We start from the raw sequence: 22,875 nt of genomic DNA, 5'->3' as shown, positions 1-22,875 counted from the left end.
TGATATTTTTACCTAGAATCTTTATTTTTTTCAGATTGCCTGTGCCTGTTTTTCCTAATACAAAGAACTATACCTGGTGATGTGCCTTGTTAATAGTGACTTACTGAACACATTACAGTAACCTGAGTACAGCAGCACACCAGCACTGCCTTTTACTGTAAAAGAAAAGAATAAGATGACTGTTAGCACACTAAATTCTGTAGATACTTACTTACTAGAAGCAGTTTCAGGGCTCTTTGGGAACTCAAAGTGCGGCTGGTGATTTGCACTAATCACCACCTACTGGGTCCATCTAAATCTTGGATTAACTAAGTCCAAGAAGTTGCCTGCATTTTTTATTTTCTGAAATTACCTCACACACTACTTAAAATCAGTAAGGAGCCTATGAGCTAGGACATTTTGCTAAGGTGGACAGCAGAAACTTGGCTATGGAGGAAATTTTGTTCTTGATCAAAGCTGAATCTAGAATGAAAACATATTACTTGTGGCTCCATTCAGATTGCCAGCACTGATTTCCTTCCTTTTAGCATATCTTGCCCTCTAAATATAAAAACCAGCTCTTTTATAAATTTAAATCTACATAAAAATTCACACATGCTTATTATATAAAAGAATGTTCGTCATTTTGGGGTGAGAAGGGATAAAGCATGTTTACAGTTGCTCTGCCCCCCTCCTCCACGTCTTAACTTACTGCTTGCATTCTGAAATGCTGTCCCACTATACCAGCGGTTCTCGGCTGGGGACTGTTTTCTTCCCCTACCCCGGACATCTGTCAGTATCTGGAGGCACATTTTTTTGGTTGTCACAACTGGGGGAGGGTGCTATTGGCATCTAGTGGTTGAGGCCAGAAATGCTGCTGAACCTCCTACAACACACAAGGTAAGTCTCCCCACAACAAAGAACCAATCTGGCCCAAATTGTCAGCAATGCTGAGGTTGAGAATGAGTCCATTAAAACCAAGTAGAATTATCCACCCTACTTAAGGCCACCCTGCACTATACCAATGTTTCTCAGGCACTTAATGGGCATATGAATTACCTGGGGATCTTGTGAAAGCCCTATACCACTTTTTGGCCTTGTTTTAAAGAAAGAATTGGTGAAATATAATCACTAAAGTTAAAAAGGGGAAAAATTCTTTTTGTGTATTCCACTAATTAGGTCAATTATAAATATTTATGTCCCAGTATATTTATGACTTAATTAGTAGAAACATGTTAATAGAATTTAACAAAAGAATTCACTTAAGTATTTTTGCTCACTTCATTATAGGAAAGCTGTGTTTGGAAAGCATGTATGGAAAGGGAATTAGATGTGCTGAATCATGCTTTCATATAATGTCCTTTAAAAAAGGTAAAAATTCTTGGGCTTCCCTGGTGGCACAGTGGTTGAGAGTCTGCCTGCCAGTGCAGGGGACACGGGTTCGAGCCCTGGTCTGGGAAGATCCCACATGCCGCGGAGCAACTGGGCCCGTGAGCCACAACTACTGAGCCTGCGCGTCTGGAGCCTGTGCTCCGCAACAAGAGAGGCCGCGATAGTGAGAGGCCCGCGCACCGTGATGAAGAGTGGCCCCCGCTTGCCGCAACTAGAGAAAGCCCTCGCACAGAAACGAAGACCCAACACAGCCATAAATAAATTAAAAAATAAAAGTAAAAATTCTACAGTTGTTAAAACTGACCTATTATTTAACCTATCATGCAGTTAGAAGAGAAACACTTTGGAGTCAGAACTCAGTTTGTGAAAATAGCACTCAAATCTTAGATTATTTGGTATGTGAAAAGACTGATTTTGAAATCTTATTAACTTCACTGATCCCTGGACAATGCTTACATTTAAAACACTGGCTTTATTCAAATACTACCCATCTGTACATTAAAAACAAGCAGATTAGAAGTAAATGTTTTATTCTTCCAACTAAATTCCAGTACTACAAGGGCAGTAAAACAATGATACACTGGGAAAAAAATGCAGCCATAAACATTTGTTAAAAAGACTGATAGAATAAATAAAAACTACCAAAAAAGGGTGGGGGGGAATCATATAAACCCATTCTGAAACCCCAAGAAGTCCTGGAGTACAGAAATGCCCTCCTCCTTCACTATTTCACAGGAAGCACTGAAGGCTATTTGCTTAATAATGTCCTGGGATTACACTCTACATTATTAATAACTGGTTACAGCTTGGTTGTAGTGCACAATTAAAATCACACTAACTTCATCTGAATTGTCATTCTACAGTTTTATTTACACAACCAGTGAACGGCATGTTCTTAGAATACCAGCTTTAATCCTTTCCAAACATTAATATAAGCCAAATTGTAATGATACAGCAAATGAGGCCACTGGCATTAATACAGGTAGCAAAGGTCCACATCCAGGTGGTACTGACATCAAGGAAATTTCCAAAACCGGTTGCTGCCTAGGAGTGGTTGCCACTGATGAAAACTTGAAACAACCTGTATTCACAGGGGGTGTTGGCATTGCTGCATGTCATAACTGGGACCTCTTGCAACAACTCAACAAGGAACAAGGCAGCCCACAAATGCAGAAAACATGATTCATGAAACATCTAAAGGGAGAAAAAAGGAAAATTAGTGCTAAGTTCAGGTCAAAATTTAAACACATGCCAAATCTTCATCCCTAATATATTTGCCCCTAGGTATTTAAGTAACCAAAAGTAAGCCTTAGTAAAGTTTTGCTGCCTATTTCTCTCCAAACTTTTTCTCCATGATTTTCTGTTAAAGTCTCTTCTTGGGTATGAAGATAATTATAATAAACTATAATTATAACAAACGTCTTCTCCGTAAAAGACTGTCTTGTTTTTGGTTTAAAGATGAAATACTTACAACTAGCAGGCTGTTCTCCATATCGTCGCATTATTTGATCATGCGTGAACTTCACAAATGCATCATATTGTTCTATAAATAAAGATAAACATCAATTACATGATTTGCAAAAATGCCCTCTTCTCTAATATATTAGAGCTACACAAACTGAAAAGTCCAATATATATAGTGAGACAATTCTAAGCTGGCACTTAATCAGACACAAAACCTCAGTAATAATAGCTTATCAAATGGAAAGAGCATGGAGCTTAGTCAGGAAACCTACATTTGTTCAAATCACACAACCTCATGTATAGGCTGGGTGGGGCTTATTTCTTAACCTATTAAATTTAAAGGGCTTGAAAAAAAAGATATCTTTCTCCTCTGAAAGTTATTATAAGTAGTCTGTGAATGGCAACTTACTGCAATGAGGGGAAACAGGACAACAAAAGCGTAGCAAAATATATGATACATCCATACATCCAAAATATATGATACATCCACCTGTAACCTAATCAGGTGCCACAGAAAAAGATGTTACATAACTAAGCAAATTCTCTTACCTATATTAGCACCTTGACTGATTTAACTCCTTAATCAAGAAGTTTACAATATCAATATCCAGTAAAAATCTGTGGCTTGAAAATCTGGGGGGAAATTCTGATTAAGTTACCATACATAATATATTTACTACACTTAAATTACCAAATTTTATGGGAAAAAAATAGTTTTTGGGATAATTTAAAGAAGACCGCAGCAGCTTGATACTCTAAAATTAGGTACACAGTGCCAGTTAGATTACTTCAAGTGTCCAGAACTGATGGCAAAATTATCATGAAAGATACAAAGTCAAAAAACCCACAACCAAATTGAGCTAAGTAAACAGCCAAAGCACAGGGTATACCAAAAGAAAAATCTAGTTCCCTAATACTGCTGCTGATCTCCATGGCTAACATACTACTTCTTAAGGTCACTAAGGAGGACCGTGAGCTATAGGTAAGTTCATTTCCTTTCTTGAATTGAAATTCTCTGGTTCTTAGAAAATACCCTGTACCCGTGTATAGAAAGGGTAATTTAACTGATGTGAAGTGTATGTGGGAAAGAATGCATTTCTTTTTTTTTTTTTTTTGAATGCATTTCTTAGGATGAGTTTCTGGGAGACTCTAAAACTCATCTCATACCTGCAAGTTTTGTGTTCAATATTTCTTCATACTCTTCTCGAACTTTCTCTTCACGCTCTTTCAATAAACGTTCACAGATCATCCCAACCTGCCGTAGAGTGAATAAGGGCTGTTCTTTTTTTAATGGTGAGGAGGTTGCTGATGGAGTCCCTATGTACAACATGAACAACAACAAAAACCGCACCAGATTTAGAGCCGTCACAGAAAGCATCATCTAACTGAGGAGGTTTCACTTGGATGTTTTCAATGCCCATATATCAATAAAAGCATTTTTCTATCAGTTTTTAGCACAGCATCTCCTTAGTCTTAAAACAGGTTTAATCCTATCAGCTTATGGCTTTGGAAGAACACAGCAAGATGTATGCCATCAAATATAAGGGGGAAAAAAGTGTGAAGATGAGTGGAGACAATGTGACAAGATACAAAACTTAAATTTTTGTTTTTAAATTAATGATATTAGCTAGAAGAGACTTTATAAAAAGAAATACTGAGAATATATCCCTAATATTCAACATTAAATTTCACGGTTCAGCATCCTTAAATATTAATGTAGCAGCCACTTAGATAGATTTCTTCAGAATGCATTCCTCTTAAAAGTATTACTTAAGGCACTTTGATTTTCCAAAAACATTCCTCTTTTCTTGAAAAGAACATCTGAAATTAATCTTTGCGAACTCAGGATTATGATAGTCATCCACGGTAACACTGCTGCAAGTATTCTAGACACGTACAAATACACACATTTGCTATCAATTGTTTGTCCTGTTTATCTGCCCCAATTCCTCTTTTCACTTGCTCCTTATAACTTGCATGGCTGGGACCAGTATGTCCAAAAAAAAAAAAATTTTTTTTGTGCTGTGTCTACCAACAAGCTGTAACAGAATACCAGAATCCTTGTATTCTGGTATATAAGAATAAACTATACCAGCTTCAGTCCACAGCTACTAAAAAGTAAGGCTCTACCTTTATTTACTTTCAAATTCGCAGCTTTGTTAGTTGAGACTGCCAGTTCACTGATCTTGTAAGAAGTAAAGTGATGAATTATGATGGGCTTGGTTCCCGCTGAGGGTAGAGTCTTGTCTTACCCTCACCTCCCCTTACCAAGTTTCACCCACTTATACCTGGCCCACCAAATTGGCAGGAATACTGCAGAATTTAGTTCTGAACAATTTCATGTTTCCTTATCTAATTTTATTTGACTGTTTTATAGCCTGTGAATGTTTGTTTTCTTGTTCTGCCTGGTTTTCCTATCCCTGCTGGGAGGGAAGGGAAGGCAAGGCAAGCAGGCAACTACTGTCACACAAAAAACTATTTTTGCTGAGAACTTTACTAAAGTAAGAACCATTTTTGATGGCTCTTCTTTAGTAAGAAGTTTTACTTTCCCTTCACTTCAAACAGCCCTGAGTTTTACATCTTAAATTTTAAAAAGTGTATTTGCAAACTATTCTCTCCAACAAGAGGCAGGGAAAAAACCGATATAGGATCAAAATTATCAACCTTTAGGGACTATCCTAAAACAAAAGTATGTGAGGGTATATGTTCAGGGACATTTTTGTAAATACTGTAATAGCAGAAATTCTGAGTCTATCTATCATTATTAAATAATTATGGGAAATCCATAAAATGGCATCGTATTCAGCCATGGCAAGGTACATCTATACCTAATAGAGAAACATGTGGCTATATCTTTTTTTTTTTTTTTTTTAAATGGAGGCTACAAATCATAGCATTTATGGGGAAGTCCACTTAGGAGATACTATATACAGGTGGTTGCCTTTGAGTCATGAGAATCCAGGTGGCTATTACTTTTGTACCATATTTTTAAGAGATCATGAATAATTCGTATAAATGTTTTTTTTTTAATCAAGGGGAGAAATAGGAGCTTGATGACCGAAGGCAACTTGTATTACTTTTTCCCATAATAAGTGAAAGGAAATGTTACTTAGTAAGTTTGTTATTACCTGGTGAAGCTGGTCCGCTGAGGAGAAATGCCTGTGGCTGTGCATCAGAAGTACAACATGGATCTGTCTGTTGGAAACTAGTTTCTAAATGTCTTCTCTTCTGCATGCGCTTATACTCTTGTTTTATGTTGTACAGAATTTGTTCTAAAAGAAAAAAGTCAAAATTTGGCAAGATATAAACTTTCAAGTTAAAAAAAAATAGGTTGGGTTCTACCAAAAATATTCTCTTCAAATAATATCTAGAAAACTTATGTTCTGGGAGGAATTAGTTTCAGCATAATGGGGACACTCATTCAGAAATAGCACATACACAACACCTGGAATCCAGCTATTCTACAGTACCATTCTTTCTCAGCACTGACTAGTAAAAAATAAGGTTTTCATTCAACGTAAAGATAAGGGAGTCTGTGAACTGAAACACGTATTTAACTCAGATTCTGAAGAGTACCAAACTCAAAGGTCATTTATTCACCACACACATAACTATTAAACTAACAGGTTTTTCTAAGACCATAAATAATTAGAAGCAGGAAGGACTATGTAAATACAGTCACACACCAGTGAGAAGTGACAGTAGCAGGTCAGCAAAATGACAGAGTAGATGTGAACTAAAAAATCATCATACATTAAATGGCTATATAGCCATTAATATTAAGCTCAACAGAATTGATGAATATTACAGCATTAGCAGCAAAGTACTGTTCTGAATCTTTGGGGTAAAAACCCATGTAAAGTGATTGGTACGTAACAGATACTCAATTAAGAACCACTACACCACAGGTGCCATTATCTTCAACCAAACCAGGAATAAAAAAGTATAAGGAACATATCCTTTAGGCCAGTATGATACATTTTAGAAGATTTCTAATTCAAAATAGTTATCATTTAGCCTCTCCAGAAAATCCCTCCCTGAGGTTTCCACTCCCCTCCAAACACTTTCTCACCACCACCATAGTTCCTAAATTAATAGGTTATCCACATGAAAACTACATCCCAAGAAGTTTATTAATCCCAATCCAAAACAGAAATAACAGGCAATAAAATGTTTCATAAATATAATGGAGTATAATTTTAACAATTCAATGATGCAATTTCAAAATGAAATGAAACTCAATTGAAGGCTAAAAATTTATGTAAGATGAAAACAATCCTTTTTAAAAAATTTAATACTAGAGGTTTTTTTGTTTTTGTTTTTGTTTTTTAGGTATATACTTCTCATCTCTCTTTTCACTTTATTTCCCAGTAAGGACTTTTAGGGCTTTTGAGAGATAAGACTGAGGGGACATCAATCAGTCCCATAAGAATTTAGATTCTGCCAGTTTCATTATTGTATTGATAATTAGAAATCAATTAAAAAATAAAAACAAGCTGCAAAAGATATATCCAGTGAAGATTCCATTTATGTAAATGTTGTGTGTAAACAAATCTGTTTACATACACATGAATGCGAACTCACACACTGGAATAACTAACCTCAGGATGGTTGTGTGAATGTATTTAATATTTTTCAGAATGTTAACGTTTATATTAAACATGGTCATGTTCACTCCTTTTCCATTTATGTGAAATTGTTTATAATTTAAAAACAAAGTTACCAGTGTGAAATAAAATGGCTGTCTATTGAACAGTTAAGCACCTTGATAGAAACAGGCTTCCTAAGATTCACAGGTGACCAATAAAACTAGTGCAACATTCTATACCAACCAGGTCAGGCACACATATCCTCATTTTCCTTAAATAACAACTCTTTCAGTAGCGATATTCTAAAAGGTTTCTAAAGTAATGATGTTTCGATCTCATAGCAAGCTTCACTCATTTATCATTTTATGTTCAAAGCTACCATCATCCTCATCAAAAGTGTCATTCAAAGCATCCTAAAGTTTATTCACAACCAAAGAGTTCAAATATATTAGCACAAAGTAACTTAATCTTAACCTCTTTTGTGTGACTTATTCTTTGATCACCACACAAATTATTCTTCCTTTTGCTTCACAAAATCAAAGTACAACTAAGATGTACCAAAAGAATAGTTGTAACAGACTCAATTTGTTCATCTGAAAGTCTCAAACAAGATCTAGCCTAGGATTAACATAACGTAGCTTTATAAAATCGCCATACCATCTAATACTTAATAAGAGACATCATTACAAGCACAGGAACTGTAAGGCATAACTTACAAATGAATTCACCAATTTAAATGTAGTTTGATGAGTTCTGACAAGTGCATACATAGTCCTGGAACCACCACAACCACAATAATGAACTTTATCACCCCCCAAAAGTTCTCTCATATTCCTATTCACCACCTTTACCAACACCACTGCTACTTATCCGCTGTCATTATAGTTTTGTCTTTTCTAAAAGAGTGTAGATTTTTGCCTTCTTTCACTTAGCAAAATGCTTTTGAGATTCATACATGATGTTGCATCAAACCGTAATTCCTTTTTATTAATTAGTATTCCATTGTGTATACATCACAACTTAACTGTTCTCCTTTTAGTGGACATTTGGATTGTTTCCAATTGGGGGCTATTATGAATATTCAAGTACAAGTCTATAGGTGGACAAATTTTCATTTCTCTTGAGTAAATACCTAGGAGTGGAACTGGATGGCCTGATTATATGGTAAGTGCATAGCTCTACTTTGTAAGAAACTGCCAAACCATTTTCCAGAGTAACTGTACATTTTGCATTCCCACCAGCAATGTATGAGTTCCAGCTTCTCCACATCTTTGCCAACACTTGATTACTGTCAGTTAGAGCTGAAGAATTTCGAATGCTACTGCACTGCTTTTTATATCTATTATGATACAACTATGTCATCTAAGCCTCACTATGCCCTCAGATGCCCTAATACTGGTAACATGTGATCAACAACGTTATGAAGTGAATGGTCCAATTTAACTTGACCAAAACCCTCAATGTTCAAAGTAGCAAAAAGCTAACTACAAGCTTCAAGTTCACGTTCTCTTGGTTCAGAGGTATATGCAGTTTTGAAGCTAATAACCAAGAAATCTCCCCAAATTCAATATTCCACAATTCACATTTTAAGCTCAACCTACATATTTGGCCAACTTTAGTTGCTTCCATGCCAGGTGGATAAAGGCCTTCCAGACATCAATAAAGTACCTATGTCTACTTAGTCTTAAATTACTTAAATCTAGCCATCTCTTATCAAACTAGAATGTGACATTTTATTCCAAGTACACATAACTTCTGACATGGTGTTGCCAAAAAAATTTACCAGTCCATTAAAGAAAGTCAAATAAAGCTTCACTAACATTATCAGTTTTAATCATGCAGACTTCATATTTGGCTTATGAAGCAAAGATTAAATTTGCAGCAAATCACTTGGAGCAAAATATGGAGTTATTTTCACGACAATCTACACTACAAATGGTTGTGGTATATCCCTTTTCAAAATCCTTAAAACTACATCACCCTTGTACTATACGGTCAATCCCTGAACAACATGGGGATTTGGGGTGCAGACTCTTCCCCAGTTGAAAATCCACATTAACTTGTAGTTGGCCCCTGTATCCAAGAGTACGGTTCCTCCACGTCGGCGGGATTCCACATCCTTGGATTTAACCACCTTTGGATGGTGAAGTACTATAGTATTTACTATTGACCTGTCAGTTCAAGCCCACACTGTTCAAAGGTTAACTGTAAAATACTTGTAAGAGTTTCTTGCACTGTACTAGGTTAAGTGCAGGTCAGAATTAGCAAATTTATGACTAATGACATTTGCATTCTCAAATCAGTAAATACCATTGAGAATGCTAATAAAATTCTCCTCCGTAATAGGCAGACTGTCAGTGAGCCAGCACTTATTCCTTTGGAATATTAAAAAATACATATAAACAAAAAAACCTAGGTAAATGTGAAAAGAAAAGAAAGGCCTGGCCTGAGGCAATAAAGCCTGTTTACGCATCTTTGTTGCCAATGATTACTTGAAAAACCCTGGTCACAAAGAACAAGGTCAACAATATAAGCAGGAGAAAGTTGACGGGATAAAAAAAATAACTGAGTTGATAATGGTAAGAGAAACAGCATCAAGATGGGACTGAGAGCAAAGGGAAAATGGAATTAAAAAGCAACCAGAAATGTGTTTAAAGGAGAACCACAAAATGGGGGATGGGGGGTGAGGGTTTGTCAAGTATCTCTCTAGAGTCCATAACCATAAGATGTCTAAAACTTGGTGATATGTGAAACTAAACTTTTTGCTCCAGACTTGTATGGATGGACTTCCTGTTTTCCTACTGACATAATTACTAGATCAAACAGTAAGGCTTCGTTAACAGTTTTAAGTTCAGTTGTGTAAAACCCCTTTATTATCACCTAATATGCTAATTTCTCTATGGAGTACCTTTGAAAACAAACAAGGTAAAAGCCTGCTAATGCAGGGGACACGGGTTCAAGCCCTGGTCTGGGAAGATCCCACATGCCGCGGAGCAACTGGGCCCGTGAGCCACAACTACTGAGCCTGCGCGTCTGGAGCCGGTGCCCCGCAGCAGGAGGGGCCGCGATAGTGAGAGGCCCGCGCACAGCGATGAAGAGTGGCCCCCACTTGCCGCAACTAGAGAAAGCCCTCGCGCGAAACGAAGACCCAACACAGCCAGAAATAAAAAATAAATATAAAAAAATAAATATAAAAAAATAAATGATCGCTTCTGTGAAAGTTGCTTCGTATTTAAAAAAAAAAAAAACAAGGTAAAAGTTCATCCAGATTTAACTCAAACAATGGGATTAAAAATGAAATATATCTTGAAAGCCTGTCAGTGCTAGGGAGGAACACAAATAAAATGAAAAATCTGTACACAATTAAGTACAGAAAACCTGCAGTAGCCATTAAGACCTAAAACGGAAACTGTTCCAAATAAAATAACAGACCAAATCTAGCGCTCAGAACTACACAGACATTGCCATGTCTACTTTATAAATTAAAACACACAGAATTCAGAGTTGCTATGGAGACCCACCTTTGTAATTCAGCTATTCTCCCAGATCATCTGATCAGAAACTAACACAGTTCTTATGGACTCCTTGAGGGAAACTTAAGGACAATGTTCTTATCCAGCCAAGAGCTATCTAACTAAAAAGAATGAGCTGATGCCATTTTAAATTTACTTCAAAATTATTGCTATGTCAAAGGAACCTGGAACCAAATTTTTAACACAAGACTGTTAAGTTGTATCTACAGTTTTAACTTCTATTTGGATTACCATGAATCCTAGTAAGCATAATATAGCTACACACAATTATATAAACACTAGGATATTGGCTACAGTACTTTAAAAGCAACTGGCTGAGATTCTAAATTTACATTACATAATATTTTACTGTATAAGAGGCATTCATTTATCTCCTACAAGAGGAGAAATAACTATAATTACTACAGGTCAAATTCTATTATTTCACTGGAACTACAGTAGCCAATGATTACTTACTTGAAATAAATGGCTCAATTTATTAAAATCCTTCAGGTTGAAGTATAAATTACAAAATAACTGCGCAGTGGGAGTCACTAATGCAAGGAGTCCAACAACGCTCAATCAGCAGGTAGCTCCTCCCTGATATCCAAGAAGTTTCATACCTCTATTTTATATTACACTAGATTCTAAAGGGATATATGTTAACCATGCTGCTGTTGTTGTTTACTTCTTTACTATCTGCAAATGTCTTCTCAAACAGCTTACAAGCTAGGAAAACACCAAGTAATAAGAACAAAAAAAAAAGAAGTAAATGGTGAAGAGAAGGGGGAAACTGAACCATCCAAAATCCAAAACCCAAATATGCAAGCTACAGAAAACATTCAGTGCCAAGGCAAGTTTCAGCTTCTATTCCAATTAACCATGGGCCATCAAAACAAGGTAAGGTTTGGAAGGACAGAGAGCAGACTCCTTGAGGAGGACTGTAGGGCAGCACAATCAAGCTAAAGAACAAACCCTAACACACATTAGGACACCCAAAACACACATATGCACATAAATATCTAGATACAGCACACCTGGAAACCAGTGGCTGCAAACTGATGATTTAGGAGCTAAATGGAACCCAAAGACATGTCTGGCCTGAATACTTTCTTTTTAAAACAATGTGGCCAACATTTAAAAGTTGGGTGATTTTACATTAAAAGTCAGATTTTTGGCTACTGCTGTTGGGGGGGAGTGGTGAGGAGGTATTGGACTATGTGGCAAAATTCAGCTGAAGAGCGGCTGCTACCTTTTGGGCTTAAGTTCTCAAGTGCTTCTAAAGCTTTGCACACGCAAACCACCTGGGGATTTTGTTAAAATGAAGAATATGAGGGACAGAGACTGAGTTAGGCATTTCTATTGAGTTTCCAGGTGATACTGCAGGCCAGGAGCAAGATTGGAATTCACAAGTCCTCACCTCATTCACTCATTTTTATTACTTGCCTGAACTATGGGCATTTAAATTTCTATCCCCTGCTTAAAATAGTAACTCCTCTACTGTGGCAATTAAAAAAAAAAAGTGCTTGGTTTATGTATTATTGGACATGCCACGAAATGGAGGGGAAGAGAAGGAAAGCAGTAACAGCAGAGATTATTACAAGTACCAAAATATTAAGGATGATCTAATTCATTTTGCCACTCTCACCTGGATGGCTTTTGTCATTCAGAAACAGACATATCACCCCCCCAAGCAGGAAAATATTCTGTAAATCAATTTAAACTTGGACCTACTTAAAGAGATTCATTACATGACAGTAACATACATATATTGATTCATTTATATGAATTTTATATTCATTATGTGATTGAAAGTAGACAAATGCATTTGCTTTTCCATTCTGTCTGCTTTAAAAAGAGCAAGTAAGACTGTCTCTCACGCCAGAAGACACTGATTGGAAACCTACAGACATCTTTTGTTTATCCCATGTATTTTGTAACTTAGTTGTGAATACTTAAAAGTCAACAGATTTCGAGAAAATTCTGACTTCTGGGCAAAGAAAGCCTTCTGGGAAGGTATGACAATAAAAAGTCTAAACTTTCCATGGCTGGACCTGAGAGGAACGGCCTGAACTAAAGATATAAATTAGAAAGTCACCTGTAGGAAGTCAGGAGCATGCATGTGATCACTCAGGGAGCTATTAAGCTAGACAGGAATGGAGCTGAACCTAGAACTAAAGAACTCCTAAGTTTATGGCCAGATGAAGACAAAAAGCAGCTTGAGAAGCAGCTGGAGAAGTGGAAGAAAACAGTGCTATTGCAGAAGGTTAAAATACAAAAGGTATTTCAAAAAGAAGGGAGTGTCAGCAGTGCGAATGCTGTAATAAGAAAGGTCAAACAAGATGAGGATTGATTGATTGTGTGCCATGCAAGTCATCAGTGGCTTGACAAGAGCTGTCTGAGATACAAATATACTAGGAGTAAGTTGAGAGCCAAAGAAATGGAAGCAAGTAGACTACCTGAAAGCTCTTTGAATTTGGTTTTGAAGTGGAGAAATCTGGATGACTGCTGGAGGAAAATGAGGATGTTTCATTTACTTTATAATGAGAAGCCTGACCATATTTAAAGCCAAAAGCAAAGATCTGGTTGAGAGATAAAAATCAGAGGATAAGGTTCCTTTGGAGAGAAGTGGGATCCTTCCCTCACTATCTCATTTAATCTTCCTCAATGATACAAAAAAAACATAGGCACAAACATTGGTAGTGTTGGTACTGGGAAAAATGAAGAAGCTACCATTTGATGGCCTCTATTTTTTCTGTGAAGTAAAAGGCATGGTTATTCACTGAAAAATGGCAGGACTGATGGACAATGTAAAAAGTCCTGTTTGAAGTTGCCCTACTGTAACTTTCTCCAGCACTCAGGGACAAGAAATGCTCTTAATTCTCACAACATCCCTAGGAGGCAGATACTACTATAATCATGTGCGTAATTTTACAGATGAGGAAAATGAGGCTTTGTTTCAATGTCTTCTGAAAGGTCATACAGCTGAAAGAAGGTAAACCCAAGCCTGATCTCAGGACCTAACCTCTTAACATCTACTACCCTCTCCAGTATTAGTACACCTAGCCAATATTCCGCTAAGTACCTGAAATTAAAATGTATCACAATGAGGAGAGCGAATTCTTAAAAAGCAGGATGTCACTTAGAATAGAGGGATCCACTGCCATGTATTATTAATACTTCATACACTGAAACGTCAAACTCTATGACTGTTAAGAAGGTAGTGACCAAAATGGAGCATAATTCTCATTTACCTAGAGCCCTGCAATTGCAATCACTGGCTGTAACAAAATAATTATAAGAAATTTTCAGGTTATATCCGGGTACTTATAAAAAGGATGCTTCAAGTGTCTCTAAACAGCCCCTGCTGAGGACAGGCATCTATAACTAACCAGCATGTTTTATTGGTGTTTCCAAAGTTAGGAATTACTCTAAATTGGTAGGTCGGCATTACCACACATACAGGACTGATTACAAGACCAGCTTCTGATAATGTACTATTTCACCTTGGGCCATGGATCAGGTTCCCCTGTTCTGTCACAACCACCTAAAACCTCCTACACTTTTAACCAATTATACTGCTTAGACAAGTTTTTCTTCCAGAGAATTATGTATCAGCACTAGGAACAAGGCAATCTTCTGTAACAAAAGGCAAAGTTCAAGGAAAGTAATGTTTGAAAAGTTGGCTTTCTGCAATCTTTCAAATTCTACTCCACATTCTATTCTTCAATTGCTACATCAGTTCAATGATACTATTTTTTTTTTAAAAGAAACAAAAGAAAGAAAATCAACTCTTCCAGGTCCCTCCCTCCAAACTTCCTCCCTTTAGTTTGATCTTTAGACGGAGTTTTCTAAGAATTAACATTAATGGAAATGAAGATAAATGCTAATAAACCAAAGTCAGAATGCACACCACAGACTAGAACACTTTCAGAAACAGCCAATACATAAACTTCAATAGTAAAAGTGTGACTTAATTAAGTAAACCAATTTCAATGCTTAGGCTGCCAAAGGTGAAAATAATGCTAATGTGGACAACTGTCCACAAAGAATTAAAATAGGTATTTTGATAAAGCATAAAGTTTATGGTATTTTTATTCAAGTTTAGCTGGCTTTAAAAAGTTATCAGCAGTGGCAGCTCTGTCAGTCCCTGGACAGACTTTGTCTTTTCTTTGCCTAACCAGCATAGAATCTGGAACTCAAACTTAAGTGGTTCATAAAAGCTTGAACAAGTGACTTCTAGAGGAAGTATTTAGATTTTTTAATAATGCTGAGAAAATCCAGATACATGAATAGATGTAGAAATTAAAAACTAAGTCAAACTCAAAGGTTGTATTACTGAAAAAAATCACAGTAATAAAAGGTCACATTTTAATAAAATCAGAATGTTGCAAAGCATTTATACTTCACGATGATCTGCCTATGACATTTGTGACAGATAAAAATTAATAACTTACGATTTGTAAAGGGAGGAAGAAAGTTATACTCCAAGACAAACTACAAGCATATTCTGAGCTGTTTTTCTAGCGTTGGAAAGATAAAAACCACTACTACCACTACCCAAAAAAACCTATCATCACAAGAAAGATTACACAATCTGGCATAATGCAAAATTTTGATCAAAAGGCTGAAATATCAAAGCTGACAACTTGACATACAGTAGATTTTTAATTTACCTGCAAGCATTCTCTCCCTGCTCAATTATAACTGCAGTATCTTCTCATCATGCAAAAAAAATTGTTTTAACTTAAATCATTCAATCGCTTTAGAAATGAAAGCTCAGAACTTCATATTACAAAATATTTTCTCCTAAAAATCACATAAAATCTTTAAAAATGTAATTCTTCGAACCAGCAAATCTCTGAAAATGGTAAAATCCTTGTAAATGGGCTATTTCAAATACTGAAACGCACATAACCATGTTTATCACTGTCCAGAAAGATGAGGGAATACTGAGAAGTAGACTTCAAGCACCTCAAAAAAGTATTGTTCAAAGTTTTAAACTAAATAAATGCTGTATTTCTTGTTACTACTCATTTGTTTGAGTCACAATTAAAAAAATATACATGTTGTCACATATTGTGGCTTTATTGTCACAAAAAAATCTAAAAAGAAAAAGTGGTACAGAAGGAGGAGTAGAAATGAAATTGTATTTTTTTCCTTAAACTTCCGAGTCTCTAAGAACCTTGGGAGATGCCAAGGCTTGATTAATTCAACAAATACATTCAATTAATATTTTAAAACTTTATTTGTGGTAAGACATTAACTAAGAGGGAAAGGATGGCAGATAAGAATACCTCTGGGGTTATTTTCAAACTCTACAAGTCCCATCTATCCCCTCAAAATCCAGGGGACATTCCTTTTAACTAACGGTCTTTGCTACAAGACTGCCACTGATGCATCACATTTCTCAGGTGTTTAGAAAGTTGTAAAACATTGGTAAGCTGAGTTCTAGAATCCTTATGCTCAGCAGTAAAATTGAAGATGAATCTCTTAAACTAGATTCATTTGTGAAAACCTCTTTACCATCTGCAGATGGTTCATACAGGCTTGAACAAGTATTCCACCCTTGTAGGTAGTCTTCTCAAAGGCAAGAAATTCACTGTGGTTTCACATATGCATAGAGAACATTCTGTGAGTCAACAGTACTAGCACAGTGTTAATGCAAAGACTGCAAGGACCATTAAGTTGCTGGTTAATTCACTTATGAGTACTTGAAAAGACCCAACCCCAGTACCATTCATTATCTTGTTTCATGAACCAACTATCCAAGAGGTCCAAACTTAACCTATGCTATCATTACTGCATTCTTCTTTAAATGGAAGATGAATCAAAGGTTTCTTTTCAAAGAGGAAAAATAACACAAAACTGGGCAATTCCAATGAATCTCTTATTCTCAACCTTTCAAAACAAAAGCATTTCTATCACTGTCTTCCTGGGTCTATCTAAACACATAGGAAAGACCTATCTGAATAATACCCAATATATTCTCTTTCCTATAAAACCCTTCAAGAAAACTGAAGACATTTATTATTCTCCTTTACATCTTAGTGTACGTCTCTGTGGCAACCATGGTGGCTAGGAGCATTTTCACCTAAAGAGAGCTAACAACCCTGCCCTCTGATCTAGCCATGTTTACCCAATGTGTTTCTGTGCTCAAGATAGGCTTTCATTTTCCTACTTTCAAAACAAAATAGCTCAATAATGAATACAACTGCATGCTGCTTTTAATGGCTATAAATGTACATGATTATTAAATGCATAATTCATACAACTATTAAATAAATACAGCTACATATGCAGTCCTAAATAAAATATCAGGTTTAAAGTACAAAGACCATTAAAAACAGTTTATTTGCCAAATCCACTGAGAAACTAGAAGCAACTTAACAGCTGTCTAAATAACCACAAAATATTAAAACCACTTCTGGCTCAATATAAATGACATCTGAAATGAAATGTTGCCTCCTCCAACAGACATCTCATTTGTTTGTGTAGAACCATTTATACTTCATTTAAGCCAGCTGGTGTCTCCATTTGCAGGCATGTATCAATGTCCACAAAACAATCTAAGTTCCTGTAAACCCTTCCCCATTCACAAGCTGCAATTTCCATTCTTGATGGCAAGTTTCCAGCAAATACAATGAGTTTTTACAAAGGAATTTAACTCTTCATCCAACTCAATTCCTAAGGCAGACTAGAGCAATGGTAACAAGTCAAACAATGTATATAAAGGTGCCTAGCAAACTCACAAATAGGTTGAGTCCATAGAGGGATCACTTCACTCAACCACTCATTCATTCACTACACAATTATGAATAACAATGTCTTGGATTTGACTGACAAGTATAATATTTTGGTTTTATTAAAATAATTTTGTTCTTGGGAATGTCACGATAATCTTTTGGCTAAATGATAATATTCTGAGATGTTTCAAAAACCAATCGACAAGGATAGAACACTCTGAATCTGTTTTCAACTAACTTGCCAGGATGAGTACTAATGAAGCTAGGAGAGGCATTCATTTTCCCAACCACAGCCAATGGTTACCCTCCCACACACCTTGTTATCATTCACTTTTCCTTTTCCACATTCAGGGGTTATTACAGACCTCACTGCTGACAACCTCAACCAGGGATGGGCAAACTTTTTCTGAAAAGGACCAGACAGTAAATATCTGAGCTTTGGGAAAATACAGTCTCTGTCACAATTACTCGACCCCGCTATTGTAGCCTGCAAGGGACATGGACAATACTTTAAAAAAAAAAAAAAAGAATGAGCATGGCTGTGTTCCAATAAAATTTATTTGCCAGCTCTTTCATTTTTCCTGGTATTAAGTTGCACTAGTTTGAAAAATATTGATTTAAATAACAGTCATCAAGTCAAACTTTGGAATAACCTTCCTGGGATGACTAAAACAAAAACAAAAACAAAAAACAAAGCTAGGGTTTAAAACAGATGTCCTAGTTCCTGAAACTACTAGTAAAGCCTCAACATGACTTCAACTACATATCAGAAAACACTATATACATATCCAGAGAACAATGATAAAATCATGATAAATTGTGCACATGCTCTGAAAAATAATTCACTTCAGTAGTCTAGTTGTATATTGTTTAAATTATATTTGAACTCACAGAAGTGAAAACAAAGAGCTTCCATAGAGCCCCAGTCAATCTCAATTTGGTAAGTTGCTTTCCGTTCCCAATCCCAGCTACTTATTTCTGCTAAGGATACATGGGTATTCACTCTTGTAAAGTTTAGGAATCACCACTTTTAAAATAGGAATCTAAAAATTAGGTATTTGGGGAAATTATTTCCAAGTTAGATGACATGAAAACTGGGAAGCTCTTTGATACCTGCACGACACTGCAGCTCCCATTATGACACCATGATTACAAGAACCATTACAAGAACCATTGAGCATGCCCAAAACTGGCCATGTAAACACAAGGCTAAATTAAATTACATGTAAAGTGTCATTCAAAATCATAGTTAAAAAGGTAAATTCTAGCAATTCAAAAGTTATGCAATTTTAACTGCTTTTCTCTAGCTGAAATAGCTAAAAAAAACTTTTCACAGACTCAATAAATATCAGGGTGTGGTTTTAGAGTTAGGATATGATCAAACTTCAAGTAGATGTCAAAAACACCTTGAAAAACAAAACAGCAATATTTTGGAAAATGTCAATTTGAATCAGCAGGCTTAAACGATTCCAATAATTCCAGTCATTTTACTATTACAGTCCACTTAACTGAAATGTAAGATAATGTGCAGCCAACTGCATTAGCCAATACTTCAAATACATCAATGAAATGACAAATTTGCAAAGGATCACAATTCTTTCTGAATTAATTCCCTTTAAAGTGAGAACAAATATAGCCCCTAGCTGACCTACCTTATATGCTCAAAACTATTTTAGCATTTAGATATACTTTAACTCCCAAACCTAACAATGTATTAATTCACACCCCCCCCCATGAAATTTACTGCTGGTTAGCTAGAGCTATTTTTAAGTGGCCTTATAAAGTACAGACTCCACAGTATCATTTCAACTTTCAATGACAGCATTTCACTAAAAAGACAAACTCTAAAAATAACGTTAACCACCAGGAGCTCATTCTTGACACTGTTTCAATAGCAAAAAATGGTAGCCTAGGCATTTGAGGTTCTCCCCATATATTTGGGGAAGGATATTTTAAAAATCTGACCTGAAAAAAGCCCCAAACTAAGTCAATTCCAGATGGAAGTTACCAAATGCAGGTAAATACTGCCCACAGATTTTTTTTTTAAGCTAACGATAAAGAAACATGTAAATCAAATTATGAAAAGGCTTTGTCTACAGATCATGTTATTACCAAAGGCTCACACACACGAAACCTTTGCTGGCTACACACACAAAGGAAACATTTACACTACCAGTCCACAAAAACCTATCTTAAGACTGTGCCAGGAGCACACAAGGACTTTCAAAGTACAGAAAAAAATGGACACACACATGCAGTACAAAGCAGCCAAAAGGTAGTTCCCCACAGTCACTTTCAGGAAATGTCTCAAGATGAAAAGCAAAAATAGTCTGAAGTCCCCTGGAATCTTCGGTTGATTTATTATTCCCAAGGCCTGGGCTTTTTCGCCCAACAGACTTTGTCGGGCAGAAATAAAGCACTTCCAACTAAAAGCAACTACTCAGCCCCGATTTTCAATACAATTTGCTTTTCATTAAAAGTTCGAGTTTCTCAAGGTCTAGACGTACAGTGCGATCAGATTACGGCACTCAGGAAGAGCAGTTTCTTTGTTGTTGACCCTGCTAGGGAAACAGGTCTTGACTCAGCCCAAGTGGCGTTCTTGTGGGTGATTAATGACAGGCCTAGATCTCGCCCCAGTGACATCCCTCCCCACCCCCTCCGTACTAAAATCAGCCATGTCCGAAAGGGAGGAGGGGCTGCCGCCTCGCCTCCAACCACCCAGTCCCAGACTTGATAGGTGCAACCAATCGATGCCGGGGAGACAGCCACCGAGAGTCGGGTGAACGCGTGACCCTTCGCTTGCCTAGATTTCCGTGTAGCACCCTCTCTGATCATTTCCGCTTGGGCTCTCCAGACTACGGAAACGCTCAATTCTGGTCCCTCGGCGCAAAGAAAAGGACCTTCCTCTTCCCCACAATACCCGGCGAGGCACGGCCCCTACCCCCCCGCTCCCGACTCCCCCACCCCAAGCCGTTCCCATTGTGTCTCCAAGGCTGGAGGAGCTCGTGAATAGGACTGTGGTCGTGGTCGCCGGAGGGCTCCGCTAAGCCCGGGGGCCGGTCCGGCAGTCCAGTCCCTCGGACGCGGCCCGGGCCCCCCCCCCCGTCCTCTCGCCCCCTCCCCCCACGGCGGCCGCGGGGCCGAGTCCCACCTGTGGTGAGGCGGGAGGAGACGTCGCCGAAGGGAGATGGCTCCATTCGGAGATACTTCTGCGGCGAGGCGGCGGCGGCCGAGAAGGAGGCGGCGGTGGCCGCGGCGGCCGACAACGGGGAGGCGGCGGCCGAGGTGGGCGCCGACAATGGCGCACATCGCCTCCGCTTCGGGGACGCCGGGCTCAGCAGCGGGTCGAAATCCAGAGTCCGTTTCAGAGTGGCTCCGCACGCCATGGCCGGGGCGCCGGGCTCGTGTTGGGTCGGGGAGGGGAGGACGAGGGAAGGGGGGCAGAGCGGGGCCCCGAAAAGAGCCTAACCGACCGGCTCAAGAGCGGAAAGGCGGGTGGCGAAGCGCCGGCAAGGGGAGCAGAGCCGCCGCCGCCGCTGCTGCCTCCGCGGCAGGGGCAGTGGCCCGGGCCGGCCGGGGCGAGGGCGGGAGGGGCGGTGGCGGCGGCTCACGCCAGCCGCGTCGGGGGTGGGGGGGGCTCTTCCGCCTCCTCAGGCGCGGCTCCCCCGGGAGAGGCTCCGGCCGCCCCCGCCGTCCGTTCGGGCTTTGCGCCGCGCCTGAGGCGCTCCTGCGCGGAGACCGGCTCCCTCAGAAGTCGAAACCAGCCCCGTGAGGTGTGAGGCTGCAACGCGGCTCCTAAGACGCCCGAGCAGCGTCAGAAGCTAGAGAGCGTCGGTCGATGCGGCGGGATTGAGAGGTGGCGGTGGCGGCGGCGGCGGCGGCAGGAGCGCCACCGAACACGTCCAGCCGCTTCCCCCTCCACTGTACGACTCTTCCACCCGCCGCCGGCCCCAATATGGCGTCAATAACAACGCCGCCGATTCAAATCCTGCGGCCTCAGGGCGCGTGCGCCTGGGCGGCTGGCCACCCTCGTGGTGCATTCTCGGGAGTTGTAGTTTTTCACTGTCGGGAGGAATCGGCGTGAAAAGCGGTTAGGGAGGAGTCACGGAAACTACGACTCCCGTCATTCAAGGCGCGCGATTCCGAGTTCCGGATTGGAATTTAAATCCCCCTCCACAGCTTGTGTAAAAGGAAGAGAGCGAAAGAGAAAAAAGAAAAGGCTCAGAGAGAGTGGGAGAAAAGAAAGCCAACCAGTGGGGAAAGCAGGCTCAAAAAAAATCTTTAAAATTCAGGACATAGTTGTCCTGGTACCGCTCCCACAGTGATTTAACAACCGGGAAATAGAAAACTAAGCCAACCTAGCAGTTCAAGACTGACTAATTTCGGTAATAAGAGTGCCAAAACCAAAACCTGTCGCAACGACGGGCTAGGAAATGATAAGATTTTGGAACCTATTTAGGACTGCAAGAGAGAACAACAGTAATAGTATCAGGTTACAGGAACCTTGATTGAACTCCGTGCTTTGCCCTTCCCAGGAAGCTGCTTGCATCCACCTACTAAACTCTGCAAAGCAAGGTTTACCCTGTAAATGAATAGGATTTGAACGACGTACAGAACCAGATAGTTTTGCTTAGGATGAAAAGTTAGTGATATCAGAAATTGCACTATCTCTGTTGAGTATTGGTGTATATCTTGTGAACGGTAAAAATTAAATCCAAAGACACTATGAAATGTCTGGAGAGTAGATATTGGACCCATTTTGTAAGCAGAAAAAAAAAGTTTTTTTCTAAAAGTTATACTTCTAATCAGGTACCTAAAATAAAAATCAAGTACAGGATTAATAAAGTGATTTATGTGAAAAACTGTTATTGGTCCTTTGCCTATGGAAGCTATCACCAGTCCAATACAAAACTAGTTATCTATGTGAATGCCATATTATCAAATGATCATGAGTATCAAATATTGGCTTTCAATGCTTATTTATTCCTGTCATTTATTCAGTAACTAAAAGATGTACTATTTTGTACCATTTTGTCTATTATTCTTCACACCATTTTTGGACAGTAGTTTAATATATTCTTGTTTTATAGAACTGTTCAACTCTTCAAAGATCAGCAGTGCTGATCACACTGCCTGTGTCAACAACTAAGTTGTGCTAATTTTAACATATTATACTGTTCAGAAAGTATCTTT

At 38.4% G+C, this 22,875-nt stretch overlaps 1 protein-coding gene across 1 annotated transcript; it reads right to left on the bottom strand.

Moving 5' to 3' along the window:
* Positions 1 to 1,884: 1,884 nt before the first annotated feature.
* On the bottom strand, positions 1,885 to 21,646 carry AKIRIN2 (akirin 2). The gene is made up of 5 exons (XM_059941673.1): positions 20,834 to 21,646; positions 5,964 to 6,107; positions 4,003 to 4,152; positions 2,843 to 2,914; positions 1,885 to 2,565 (listed from the first exon to the last, which is right to left on the bottom strand). Exons 1-5 carry the CDS (start codon positions 21,066 to 21,068, stop codon positions 2,555 to 2,557), a joined length of 612 nt encoding a protein of 203 aa, XP_059797656.1. The 5' UTR covers positions 21,069 to 21,646; the 3' UTR covers positions 1,885 to 2,554.
* Between the last annotated feature and the right edge of the window lie 1,229 nt (positions 21,647 to 22,875).

Source organism: Balaenoptera ricei, chromosome 12 (assembly GCF_028023285.1).
Source record: "Balaenoptera ricei isolate mBalRic1 chromosome 12, mBalRic1.hap2, whole genome shotgun sequence".
Classification (NCBI taxonomy): Eukaryota; Metazoa; Chordata; class Mammalia; order Artiodactyla; family Balaenopteridae; genus Balaenoptera; species Balaenoptera ricei.
Note: the sequence above shows the minus strand (reverse complement) of the source record. Positions and strands in the feature narration are given on the sequence as shown.

Excerpts from the sequence above, each read along its gene's own strand:
- AKIRIN2 (XM_059941673.1), bottom strand. The coding sequence starts at position 21,068 with ATGGCGTGCGGAGCCACTCTGAAACGGACTCTGGATTTCGACCCGCTG. Across the intron at positions 6,108-20,833 it reads CTCCTCCCGCCTCACCACAG|AACAAATTCTGTACAACATA; the intron begins GTGGGACTCGGC and ends TTTTTCTTTTAG. Across the intron at positions 4,153-5,963 it reads CAGCGGACCAGCTTCACCAG|GGACTCCATCAGCAACCTCC; the intron begins GTAATAACAAAC and ends TGTTGTACATAG.